General features: G+C 36.9%; 1 protein-coding gene across 1 annotated transcript in view; it reads left to right on the forward strand.

The window, feature by feature from the left end:
- The window catches only part of LOC140241726 (uncharacterized), a 72,831-nt gene that overhangs the window by 22,784 nt on the left and 35,550 nt on the right, over window positions 1–14,497 (forward strand). Inside the window, exons 2-4 of the mRNA XM_072321474.1 lie at window positions 1,192–1,378; window positions 8,921–9,006; window positions 11,515–11,624. Coding sequence (XP_072177575.1) covers window positions 1,192–1,378; window positions 8,921–9,006; window positions 11,515–11,624 — 383 coding nt within the window. The remainder of the gene's footprint in view (window positions 1–1,191; window positions 1,379–8,920; window positions 9,007–11,514; window positions 11,625–14,497) is intronic.

Consider the following 14,497-nt stretch of genomic DNA (forward strand, 5'->3'; position numbering starts at 1 on the left):
TTATTGTTCTTTCAGAATCAAGAACACTTGATAAAGGGCAAGAAGCCTGGAAATTTGTGTACACATCAAAAAATAAACTGTTGGCATTGACAGCGTGAGCTCGAGTCTGTTCTGCTATTAAAATATTGTTGCTGTCATGGCTGACTGTGGAAAGAAGAATTGAACGTGTTTTTACTTTGAACAGTGTATCAAAAGCACAGGATGAATCAATCAATAGATACATAGTCATAAATGTTTTTTATACTTGTGTTTTTATTTGTTGAGCACTGAGTAGTAAATAATTTACACATTATGAACCCATCATTTATATTATGAATATAAGCTGTGTAGAAGAAGTCATAGAATTTGTAGTACCACAAGTAATAGTTGGAACTGTAATTTCATTTGGTCAATAGCACAATCAAGGTACCAAATGCTTAAATGGGGAAAATGAAAAAAAAATGTTGATGAAAATGCTGTTTTGCTGTACAATATGTTGTATCTGAGTATACAAATTTTCATGTAGTGTAAAAAGAAACAACAACAAAATTCCTGCTCAGGTGTACATAAATTAGCATTTCAGTTGGGGTGTCAAATAACATTAAAATTACCATTATGTTAAAAAAAAATCATAAAAAAGAGAAGTAGACACCATCATTTTCTTCTGAAATTGCATTTAAGTATTCCCGATATATTACCCCTTTCATTCACCATTAGCACATAACCATGACACTTTACAGATATGAATTAGTGTCAAATTTTATTTTATCAAAATGGATGCTCAGTTTTTAAGGCAGTACTTTAGACATGAAACCATGTTATATGTTTTATGTTTTCCTTCTGTGTCCCTTTGACTCATCTCTATTCCAAAGGAATAGGCAAAGATGATAATGTGATAGGGCTCAAGGGATACTGCTAGGGGAATCGAACCAGGTACCTCAATATGTGAGTTTGATCCATTGAGCCACAACAATACCACATTGAAGTGAACTATGACTGATGATTTAGATAACATTTTGCTCATCTTTTTTCCCAGTGCTTCAAGAAAGAAGCCTTCTAGTTGTGTTTTTTTTTTTTCTTTTTCCTCAGAGGTCTATGAGTTTGCCCTGTCAAGTCAAGCCATTCAAGCATTATTCTGAAAGTACAGCTATTCCTACTCGTTGGCTGTGTATGTTTTGAGTGATGTGCTGCTCTTTCTCACCCCAATGGCAGATCTGTCTCCTGTTGGCATCACCCTGACCAGTGAGAGCTGCAGTTGCCATGGTGACAGCAATCAGGATGAAAACCTGGGCTTCATCCTTGTCAACCTGGAGACAACCCTGGTATGTGACCTGAGAAATGCCATAAATCTCCAGTTGGAGATGGTTCCTGCTTCCTACAAATTCCTCACCAAACAGGGGTGAGTGTTGCCTATTTTCACTTGCAGGCCTTCCAGTGAGGATCTACTACTTCAAATCAATTTCAGTAAGAATTTACTGCAGAATAACTGTGCATAGAAAATTGCGCCGTTTGAGCTTTTTAGCTCACCTGAGCCAAAGGCTCAAGTGAGCTATTGCGATCGCCCTTCGTCCGGCGTCCGTCGTGCGTCGTCCGGTGTGCGTCGTCCGTCGTGCGTAAACTTTTTACATTTTCATCTTCTTCTTGAAAACCCCGAGACCGATTTTCATCAAACTTGGCAGGTAGCATCCCTAGGGGGTTAGGAACTCAATTTGTTAAAATGGGCACCATACCCCACCCAGGGGGCCCCCAGGGGGGCCCAAACCCCCCAAAATTAAGGAATCTGTAAAAATCTTCTTCTCTAGAACCAGAAGTGATAGAGCTAAGTTAATACTATGAGTTAGTACATTGATGACTGTAGTTTCAAGTTTGTTCATGGCAGAATCAGGGGTGCCCCCCTTGGGTCCCAGGGAAGGGGGTGGGGAGGGGTCCTAATGGGGCCTAAATTGTACATTTTCATCTTCTTCTTGAGAACCCCGAGACCGATTTTCATCAAACTTGGCAGGTAGCATCCCTAGGGGGTTAGGATCCCAAAATGAAGGAATCTTTAAAAATCTTCTCTAGAATCGGAAGTTATAGAGCTAAGATAATACTATGAGTGAGTATATTAATGACTGTAGTTTCAAGTTTGTTCATAGCAGATCCAGGGGTGCCCCTCTTGGGGGTGGGGGGGGGGGGGTTTGGAAGGTCCAAATGGGGGCCTGAATTGTACATTTTCATCTTCTTCCTGAAAATCTCATGATGGATTTTCGTCAAACTTGGCAGGTAGCATCCCTAGGGGGTCAGGATCTCAATTTATCAAAATGGGCACCATGCCCCACCCAGAGGGCCCCAGGGGACCCTAATCCCCTCAAATTAAGGAATCTTAAAAAATTTGGGCCCTTATTGTACATTTTCATCTTCTACTTGAGAATGCCTGGTCAAATTTTAGTAGAGCTGTGAATAGTTTAGATTAGTGACTGCGTGAAAGGTGAACTTGCAATACTCAGGTGAGCGCTAGACCCGCGGGTCTGTTGTTTATACATACTGCCGTAAAAAATCAGGAAGTTTGAACATCACAAAGAATATATTTTTTGGGCACATGTGCAATATGTGTGTGAGAGTCAGCTGTAAGCAGTAGTGATTATGGCTATCGTAGCTACACATTTTGCATCTGCTCATGAGGCATAGAAGAAGAAGTATGAGTGACAGACATGGCAGTTTTTTGGGATGTGCATTTTCATCACAGAATGCTGTAAAAATGCACTAGAAGTAAATCATACTTGGATGTGCACTTTTTCATTTGATTTTGGGTAGCTTTGGTACAGTTGTTTTAATAACTTTCTAAAAAATGTCATGACTTTGAGTGTGTTTCTACTGAGAGCACCTCGCATCACCTAGCATCACTGCGAATTTTGTCTCCCGCATCACCTTGTATTTTACGACCACTCGAGCTGTTTCTACTGAGCAATAAAATCTGCGGTGATGCGAGATGACGTGCAAAATGCGGTGAATCTGGAAGTCGCGTATTTTCAGGTCACAGATCGGGTCACGCTGCCTCTGCACTCACTGCCATTTTGTGGTAGGCCACTGAATTTCGTTTAGTCTTTCCATTCAAAAATGCCCCTCACCAACATTTCCTGCCACTTGGTCAATAGGAATCGTTAGTATTACGTTAGTATTCCAGAGAAAACGAATTAGGGAATCTACAACTTTGAGACGATACGATATTATGGGAAAATGAACGCAGTGTAGAAATCAGAGTATATACAGTAGTACTGTAGTATAATAGGCTGGTGGGCACGCAAACAATAGACGATGAATGCACGCAATTCACAATTATGTACCACCTCATGTATTTAGTAGGAGTTGGCACAAGGCAAGATGTGTGCAAAACTACGGTCGACATGTACACAAGTGTCGGAGTGTGCGATGAACCGATTTGAAAAGCGCGGGGCGAAAGCTCCCAATAATTTGAGACTTCCGGTACACAGCAAATTTCGCTACCTGGTGTGTTTATACTGAGAATCGTCCTTCACATCACCGTGCATCGACCACCTCAAAAGGTAGACGACGGAGCACCTCGCATCACCGCACATTAGCTGCTTCCTGATCTGTTTCTACTGAGGAAAAATTTGAGGTGTCACCGCGCATCACCGCGCATCACCTCGCATCGCCTCGCATCACCTCAAATTTTCATCGCTCAGTAGAAACCTGCTCTTTAACTGGCAATGTGAACAGCTCACAAAACAGCTCGTGTCATATCTTCAACATTTCCTCAACAGGAGTGACCCATGTTTTTAGAATTTCAGTTCATTACTTTAACTTATTGCTTTCTAATTTTTAATACAAACAGGAGCGAATAGGTTGCTCATAAATCTGTTCCTCTTATTTTGTATTTAATGACGATCAATAGCACAATCAGGGTATACAATTGCGTAACAGGGGAAAACTGAAAAAAAACTTGGTGAAAATGCTTTTTTCGCTGCTTTTTATAGCGGAGTATACAAATTTTCATGTAAAGTTAAAAAAGAGTCAAAATTGTTAATTAAAATGTACATAAATTAGCATTTTAATCAGGGTGTCAAATTACATTTAAATGACTAATATATTTTGAAAAATCATTAAAAAAAAGGAGAAATATTTTTTTCTTATTAAATTGCTTTTGTATACTCCTGATAACTACCTCTTTCATTCATCACTAGCACATAACCATGACATATCACAAAAATATGAATTATTGTCATATTTAACTAATATGAATGCTCAATTTTTTAGGCATAACTATGAATTATAAAACCGCTTTCATATATTTGATAATATTTCGCTTTTGACAAAGAGTTCAGATGTGAAACTTTCAGAGATAGATAACAAACGTAAGTTGGCCATTTTTACAAAGTTTTATGAAATTAGGGCTGATGTGTGGGAAGATATGATATATTTCATCTAAAATTCATATTTAAAGTTTGACTGTAAGTATCCAAATATATGCGCACAGTGTTTGGGTCCATTCTCATATATGTAAACATAGATGAAGTAATAAATATGAGATTTATGTTGACTTCAGTTGATATCCAAGCTGTGACTCTCAACAGTGGTATATTAAGCCAAAATGATATGTGTTTGCTAATGACATATGATTTAGAAAATTAACAAGCATTGAAATAAGAATGCCAAACACTCATGGCCTTGATGCAGTAGAGAGTGGGCCCGGATCAGTCTTAATTCTTCCTCAGCATTTTATAAATATGAGTTCTCATTGCTCAAACTTGCTGAAATTTTCACACAATGGACTATTACACAGGTCGCTGGGGCAGCAAGACCTCATATCTACAAAATGTCAAATGTTCAGGAGAGCAAAAAAACATGGCAGCCAAAGCAATGTATCCAATGGGATAGGCATTCCTTTCACATGCTGTGGTGGCTTCATTTTTGGGGTAAGACATCTAGGATTTGGACAGGACATCACTTAACTGATTAACTGATCATTAATCCAAAAAAGTCATTTTCACCAAAATTGCAGATACAAGGTCTTGTCACCCCAACGACGATATACGGCTAAAGAACCAAGGATATTAAATCAAAGGAACAGATTCTTTCATGTTGTCAAATAAGGATGTACCTCACAGAAAAAAAAAAATGGCTGCACTTATTTTCCTCAGCATTTGAAGATGGCCCAAAACTCAAAACTGGCTGAAATTTTATTGGAAAACAGCACACCAAATTGTAGTGTGTCTTCAGTACTTGCAGAAAAAGCAGAATTGTGTCTCCATGTATAGCTGCACAGCATGAGTTAAAAAGGTCAGAAGGTAATGTAAATTAGCCAGCATTACACTCAGCGTCCTCGCCAAAAAATGAAGTATGCGTGGCGGAAAAGTGCCGTCAGGTAGTTTGAAATATTTACGCGTGGTGGCTCAAACTGAACACGTGGTCAGGTCGTCGGGGGAAGAAACGGCGCTTACACACCGACATGCGCTTGCACGAGAAGCATGCAATAAAAAAGGGGGGGGACTCTGGAGGGACAAAATTGGTGCGACATCGCGCTGTCGACGCTGCATTATAATGTTACATTTACAACTTCTTAGCTAAAAAATGTTACTAACAGTGTCCGAAATCATCCCTCCGTTTGTAAGAGATCATATGCATTGTTGATACTTATCATGTCGGAGAATAAATGAGAACAAATGTTCTGTAATTTAAAAATGAAATCAGATTCGTTATTTCAAACGTTCTGCCAGTGAAATTTCAGAATGAAACGACGGTCCCAAAACGTTGTTACTCTGAAGGTTCGTTCCTCCGAAAGAAATAATGATGATAAAATAATGCTTTACATTCTTCATTCTGAAGGTTCGTTAATCGGAAAATAATAAGGAAAAAACATTCGGTAATTTAAAAACGAAATCAGATTCATTATTTCGAACGTTCTGCCAGTGAAATTTCAGAATAAATCGACGGCCCCAAAACGGTTACAGTTTTGTTACTCTGAAGGTTCGTTACTCTGAAAGAAATAATGATGATGAAATAATACTAGATTCTTCATTCTGAAGGTTCTTAAATCGGAAAATAATTAAGAAAAATTTTTCGTTCATTTCAAAACGAAATCAGTTTTATTTCGAACGTTCTGCCAGTGAAATTTCAGAATAAAACGACGGCCCCAAAACGGTTACAGTTTGGTTACTGTGAAGATTTGTTCCTTCGAAAGATATAATAATGATAAGATAATACTTTAGATTCTTCAATCTGAAGGTTCGTTAGTCGGAAAATGATTAAGAAAAAACCTTCGTTAATTTCCAAACGAAATCAGTTTTGTTATTTCGAACGTTCATAGTACGGACCTTTTTTTTTTAAAATTCGGATTAACGAACCTTAGTGATAAATTATTTCACTTTGGGATTAAACAAACCTTCGGAATAATGCCCATCACTCGTGTAATAAGGGAGGCACCAGTATGATATTTCTTTTATGTCACGGTCAAACAATACCAAGAAAGGAAAGTGCAACGAGGACCCGAAAGTATTTGCTCCGTTAACATTCATGAATGATCGTGAACCAACATGATTGTGCAATACATAGGATTCGCTTCTCGCGCATCTGCATGCAGTATATGTAAGTCTCCCACGTGGTCGACAGGACGGCGAGAAAGCAAAAACACTACAAAAACACTGAAAAAAAAATGGAATATTTGGGAAAATGATGATGTTTAAAATCCAATAAAATGAAAAAGCCTGTAAAAACGCATGACTATGTCACAGCGCCACACTAACTTTCGTTGATTTTATTTTTTGGTGGCCCGAAAGTAAAATCGGTGGCCCGAAAAAGAAAATCAAGAAAAACATAAGAAAAATTAACTCGTTCATACTAAATATAGAAAAATAAATATTAAGCATTACTGAAGTGATACAGGTACCCATGTCTAAAATGAATGAATAGAAAATGCAATCACCTTATCGTTATTCTGAGTTCTAAGATTTAGCATGTAGGCTTATAGATTATTATAAAAGTTGATGCCTATTTAGGTGGTCAAAACTTAAGTTTGAAATGAGAAAGTGGGAGCATTTGCAGACATTTGTAAACATCTGACATTTGTTTTAGCATTGTAAAGAGGCGAAAGTTACCGTTATTCATTTCTGATTGCAAAAGCAATCATCCAGCATTTACTAGTATTTTAATAGCACCTTACAGAGCCAAATGTTACCGTTAATCATTTTCAAATATAAGAGCAAACAACGACATTTATTTCAGCATCTTACAGAGCTGAATGTTATCCTTATTCATTTCCGAACGTAAAAGCAAACATCCGCTACTTATTTTAACATCTAACTGAGCCGATTGATACCGTTAATCATTTCTGAATGTAAAAGCAACAATCTGTTATTTATTTTAGCATTGTATGGAGCAGAATACCATTATTCATTTCCAAATTTAAAAGCAAACACCCCACATTTATTTTATTATCATACGGGGTCGAATGTTACTGCTGTCCACTTTCATACGTAAAAACAATCATCTGACATTTATTTTGGCATCTTCCGGAGCCGAATGTTATTGTTATTTACTTTCGAAAGTAAAAGCAAACATCCGACATTCATTTAATGATCGTACGGAGTTAAATATTATTGTTACTCATTTCTGAACGTCAAAGGTATCATTCGGCATTTATTTTAGCATCTTCCGGAGCTAAATGTTATCGCTATTTACTTTCGAACGTAAAAGCAAACGTCTGGCATTTATTTTATCACCGTATGGAGTTGAATATTATTGTTATTCATTTCCGAACGTCAAAGCAGACATTCGACATATATTTTAGCATCTTCCGGAGCTGAATGTTATTCTTATTTACTTTCGAACATAAAAGCAAAAATCAGACACTTGTTTTATCATTGTACAGATTTTAATATTATTGTTATTCATTTCCGAAAGTCAAAGGGATCATTCAACATTCATTATAGCATCTTACGGAGCCGATTGTTACCGCTGTTCATTTCCAAAAGTAAAGGCAAACATCCGAAAACAAAGGAGGTTGAAAAGTACGGAATATAAAAAAAAAATACGAATTTTACAGCTCCTGAGTACAGTACTAATTTGTACTTCCAAAGATTGGCAGCTTTTACTGGATCACTCGCACATATAGTATACATGGCTTGCTCTGCAATCTGCTGCTCCAGGGATTGGGCCGTGGGCGCGTATAGTAACAGTGGCAACTCTCAGTGATCGGAGAGAAGCGCCTCTAACTTTCTCCAACAGAAAGGACCACTATTTTTTATTGCATGCAAGGAATGCTAGGAAAAATCCATTAATTTGATACCAAACAAATGGGGGTAATCTTAAAATTCAGACCTCAAATCTTGATTTTACGTAAGTCGTAAAACAGTTTTTTTGATGCATTACATGGGTTTGGGGGGACTTTTTGCTAATTAATCTTCAGTAATTAACAGTAACTGAGAGAAAACCATGAATTGTTTTTCCACATGTGATCACTGATGTCTCAGCATGCTGCATGTGAATTTTAAAGTCAGTTGGTACATTCTTTTATAAGTTACAACAGTTTGAAATGAGAAAACCATAATTGCACACCCTGATTGGGCTTATCACCTGACATCATCTTTATTTCCCTTCTGTGAGGACTGTGTCAATGAAGTAAACATGATGTGATAGTTGTATAGCTTTTTTTTTTTTGAGAGAGAGAGAGAGAGAGAGAGATTGTTCCTTTAATGTTCAGAGGTCTCAATGTTTAATGTTTTAGATTCTTCAGGGCAGCTTTGAGTATCAATCTTTCGTGAAAGTTTCATTTTTAACTTAAATTGTATGAGCTACATATCCTTGGAGGACCAATATTGAATAAATGGAAAGATATGACAGTTTCACATTTGTCTTGTAGGGATTCTCCCTCTTGTAGTAAGTACAGTAGCCTTAATGATGAGTCCTAATGCAGAGATTATCATTCCTTTTTTCATTGGACTAATAGATGGCCGGTCAGACCCAAGCAAGAGATGCTTATAAAGGGCAGTCACCTTGTCAAAGAGGAAACGATCAGGATCCAGTGTGACTACGGTGAGTGTTCAAAGTTCCAGCAAGGGTTTCACACTGCCACAGTATCCTGGACTGGTGTCCAAACTCAGGCAGCCAGAGTGCTCTTTGATAGCATTACACATCTCACCGTCAAAATCTGACGAAACATCCTGAAAGACGCTAATCTTTCTAGGGCACATACATATAAATGTTAAGGAAGCTGTTTAGCATTAATTCAGTCTCGATTTGGACAGATAATGGAATTCCATTTTTTGTGCCAGGGATAAATGAAATTCCTATTCGTCAAAACAGGCTGCCACACTGATATTCACACATGCTGTGAACAACTGAAAAGGGATTAAAATTAAAGCAACATGTTCAAATCATGAGTAATCCAGTGTTGCAAAACATTCTTCATTCATTACCAAGTAAAAAAAAAAAAGAGAAAAATGGTAGAAAGTCACATTTTGTAAATCACATCTTTGATGAATTGATGAGTATCTCATACATAATCTCCTAGTTGCTCTTCATTTAAGCATAACTACAAGCTTCAAAATCCCCTGAGTGATACTTCTATACTGCTACAAAAACCACAACAGACTATCACAGTTTCAATATCATTGTATCACGTTTCACATGTTAGAATCAATCCAACATCAGGCCAAAGTAGGTCAATAAAACCTAGTCAGGAAAGCTTTTGGAAGTTCAGTTTCTGATGAATAGCAAATGTCTGGACATTGGATTAAAATGATAACAGGAGGAAGGGAAGGCAGGGAAAAAGAAAGTAACCATATTTGTCATATCGCTTATGTGCATGCTACAACTGATATCAAAACATGAGGAGGAATGAACCACTTCCTATTGAAACAAATTGACCGTCGTTACTCTGGAAGTAATTGTGTTCAGAGCAAGACTTTTGCTGTATGATCTCCATTGAATCTTGAGGAGGACACATTCTTGTATACTCACAAAATAGAAACTCCAGTATTCATGTACAGATGTAGGATATAATGGCAATGCTGCACACTGGCACTGGACTGACAGTCCAGACTAGTAAAAATCACTGTTGGACCAGTGTCTTTTCAGGAATGGACCAGTGAAAAAAAAAAAATGGAAAAAGTGGGTACCAACCGGTCCAACAGGGATAGGTCAGACCAGTAGAAAAAATGGGTTAGTGTGCAGCCCTTGGTATGCTGAAAGTTTTCTCACTCTTTTGTTGCCTTTGATGCTTTGCAGATGGCAATGTACACGTATGTGTATGAATATATGTCTTTTGTGCGTTAACACATCCATTTCTCACCTTGCCATAAGAACAACATGAATCTTAATCACTTATTTGACAAACCTTATTAATAGAATAGAGAATAAAGATCTCAAAGTAATCAGTCCTTGCGACTTAGTGGACACATAAAGGTTTAAACTTCCTGCTTCTGCACCAGTGTATTTAGACAAGTTTACAATGTATGTTCAAACCAAACAAATGAGGGTAGCCTATCAAAGCGGAGCCTGCCATGCACTATTTAAGGGTAATAAATGTGTCAGATTCACTCGTAATTTCTTGCGCCTACCATAGTATGCACTTGCACTTCCGCACCTGTGTACATTCTTACGGTGTTTAACTGTTCATAACGTAAAGCAATTTCACCAACCACTGGTATGGTTCTGTTACTTTGGAAAAGAGATTTTTTTCTTTTCTCTTCTGTACAATTCTAGATGATATTGTCATTTTGTTGCATGTTACTTCTCTAAGAAATTTACTTACCTTATTTTGGCTGATGCTCAAGCTGTCAAGATTTCCTTTGTGATGATACAAGTAAAGAAAACAAATAACAATAAAATTGGTGTCAGGTTGTTTGTGTTGTGATACTGTAATGAATCCACTGTTAACACACTTTGCTGAAAGGTCCAATCATCAGACATCAGAGGGAAACTTCCTTTTGAGAATTGCTTTATTCCTGACTTTATGGGTCCAGTAACTTCTTATATGGCATGTTAAGTACTCGCATTATGATCTACTTATGTACTAGCACATGTAGCACAATGCCACATTCATGTTTCTTTGCAATTGACATACCAGGAGTGTAAAATGTATAGATGCATATCATGGCGGATTGTATAGTAAACATGGATATGATGCCATTGTTTTGTTTGCATAAATGATTCCTGACAGCCAGTCATATCAATTGCAATTATTTCTGTATTGTGATTTATCTCAAACCTCTTAGGAACTCTGACACGGAAGAGTCAGCGCCCCATTGCTAGTTAGAAAGTTCCTAGTTCCTAGTTATAGGTGCAAGGGTTAAACATGTAATTTGAGATACCTGTTCAATCCAGAATACAAAACGTGGATGCAGTCTTTGGTGTTAATTATGAATCGCAATGATGGATTTCAGTTAAAAGTGTATATGACAAGAACTACCTTTGCTTAAATTGATTTCATACAAAATTAGCATTATGACGAAAATAATCGTGAACTTTTGTAAATCATAGCAGGTAAAATGTAATAGCATGTGCAACATATGTGATTCCCCTCATCTGGTCCTCACACAGGAGAGCCCAAAGTTGGTGTGGTATCAGAGTCAGGACTGGCACTGGGCTTTGTCTTCATGTCGTCACTCCAACTAACCATCAACAGGTTACGTCATGCTATCACAGCCCAGGTAAGAGGGGTATCTTAACAACCAAACTAATAGTAGGCCTCACAAATTGTCAATACAACAATGTCTGACATCAATGTCTCCTTAAGTAGCTGCTGAATATAAACCCTGCATACAAATGTGACCCTTACCACCTTAGGACTTCAAGACAATTGTCCTTGTGTTCCTGGTATTAAGACATAATACTTTCGCACAATCTGCCATCTATGCGTCATACAAGATTACTATGCACATGACACATCACTCTTCCACAGTGCACCACATACTTACTTCTGCTTTACTGGAGCTGTGATCAGAGCAGCCAGCAACTACACTGGCCTTGGCTGAATATTCACTTTGCACGTTGCCTTAATAACTCACCATTAGGAGCCATTTAGCTGTGCGGAAACTAATCCAGGATGCTAAATTTGTTCTATAGCTCTCTGGTGATATAAGATAAAGCTTCAAGTATTTTGTCATGTTGTTTTTACTAGAGGGAGGGGGTGAGGGGGTTACCCCTCTAACACTTTTGTCTTTGCTCTTTCACTGGAGATGAATGCATGTAAATTGCACAGCATACTACGCTTTTCCCTACAAGACTTGGCGATACCTGAGGACTCATGTGTATGGCCGTAATTGTGTATAACATGCAGACTAATGTCATCTGATTACATCTTACACTTCACTTTACTTAAAGATAATATAAAGTTTTGGTACCTCAAAAGTTTCCCTGAATTTCCTTGTCTTAGTTTGTGTTTCAGGTTAAAGTACCTTTCATATAACTAACACTGTGAGACTTACTCGCCCCAAAGTGCTCTCATGTCTTAGTAATCAAGACAAGGAAATTCAGGGAAACATTTCAGGTACCAAAACTTTATATTATCTTTAACATACCATATTTATTCCGAATGAGCTTTCTTTCACTCTTAACATTTTCCTGATTGGAGACATTTCTTGTTAAAGCTGTCAGGTAGTATAATACAGAAATTTGTTCAGTCATGGAGCTCTTCCTACACCATTAACAGTATTTATGTGATGTTGGGCGTGTAGAAATGCACACGCAAGTACATGTGTATGATATTTCATCATGGCTATTACTAAGACACTGATTAGTCGTGTGTTTATTTACATGTATGAAGAGCAATTGGCCAGTCGGTTGCAATGAGTCACAACTGATTGTAATAAAAACATCTCAATGCAAGAATCATAATTTGCAAGCTACAAATGCTCAAAAGGGCAATTCCACGGCATATAGGACACAGATGCCGAAAATTCAAAATGATATTTGTTTCAAACACAGTACATTTTCAGACAATGCTTGAGTTGAAGTTTTAAGAATCATTATGTTTTTCAATAAAAGCGGCCATTTTGATTTTCAAAATGGCTGCCATTTTGTGCCTATAACTCAATGGTAAGAAAGAGTGTATTGTCACACAACTTACCATTGAGTTATGCCTATAACTCAATGGTAAGACAGAGTGTATTGTCACACAACTTACTCTCTGTATATCCACTTTACTAGTACTCTAAACAACAATCTTTTATATGTATGCAGTTACCAGACAAGTCTTTTACCACATGATAGAAAAAAAAATCTGGGTGCTTTAAAGAATTTGATAAAAACTTTTAATTAGTTTGACAATGATGGATGTACGTCAGTTACCAAAAACAAGGAATTTTTAACTTTATTCGTCAAAGAAAGTGAGCTGTATGATGTAACTTGGGATTTCTAATGTATGCCCATATGCCTTCCTTTCAATACCAGAAATAAGGATACTTGGCATACTGGAGAGTCAAAATGAACACTTCAAAATGTGTAACGTCAGTTACCGAAACGTCATATACTAGTATGTAACGTCAGTTACCATGACAGCAATTATAACTAAGGCAATTTTTTTTTTTTTACTTTAGGCCATTTCAATACATCTGGGAAGTCACAGATTATCAACAAAGAGCAGCAATCCCTTTGATAGGGAATGATGTTTTCACCATGGTATGTCCATGGATACATTTTTTTTTGGTTCATTTTATTTTATTAATTTTTTTATTTATTAATTAATTTATTTTTTTTTCTTTTGGCTTAAGCTTTTGATTTTTGGTTCAGCATAAGTTTAAGGTTTATGTAAATCCTCTGGAAGTTTAGGTTTACCACATGCAATACATGCACTCAAATTACTATACAGTACATTCACAGTCCTACGGGATGATAAAGCTACCAAAGTTTGTAGGCCTAATCAATGATGTGGTTGCATGGTAACCACCTTTTTCTATTAAAAAGCTTGTGTACAGCTGTATACCAACAGTTTTATAATCTTTACTAATGATTGCTTTTGATAGCATTTTTCTTTTTTTCTGGAAGCTTAGTGAAGTTTCTACCTCAAAGCAAATGCACAAACATATATTTCTTCGCTTGCACTTAAATGTGTGGTTTAGTTAATATGGCACATCTTGTATTATGATACATAAGGTATGTACTGTCATTGAAACTTTCAATGATGTTGCTCAATGTTTAACACTGATGTTGCTCAAAGTGAGAGGTAATTCTAGGGTAAAAAAAAAAATGTTCATATTCGTTGATTACATTATTTCATTCATGCAGGGACATTTTGTAATATGATAATCATGAACAGGAAGATTCGTTTATATTGATCTTAGAATTCTATCATTGCAAAGTCCTAATCCTTGGTATCTGGGATGTATTTACAAGCCTTGATATACCAGTGAAAAGGAAAAGAAAAACAATTATATTACTTCAAGCAAGGAATAAACCAATAATGCCCTTTTGACCAAAAAAGCATGATGTTTCTTCTTCACAGAAAAAATATTAAAAGTGTAACACTATTCATTTAAATCAATTGATGATGAAGATCATTTTTTTTTTTTGTGGCCCTAACAGT

The sequence above is a fragment of the Diadema setosum genome, chromosome 18 (genome assembly GCF_964275005.1).
Source record: "Diadema setosum chromosome 18, eeDiaSeto1, whole genome shotgun sequence".
In the NCBI taxonomy this organism is placed as follows: domain Eukaryota; kingdom Metazoa; phylum Echinodermata; class Echinoidea; order Diadematoida; family Diadematidae; genus Diadema; species Diadema setosum.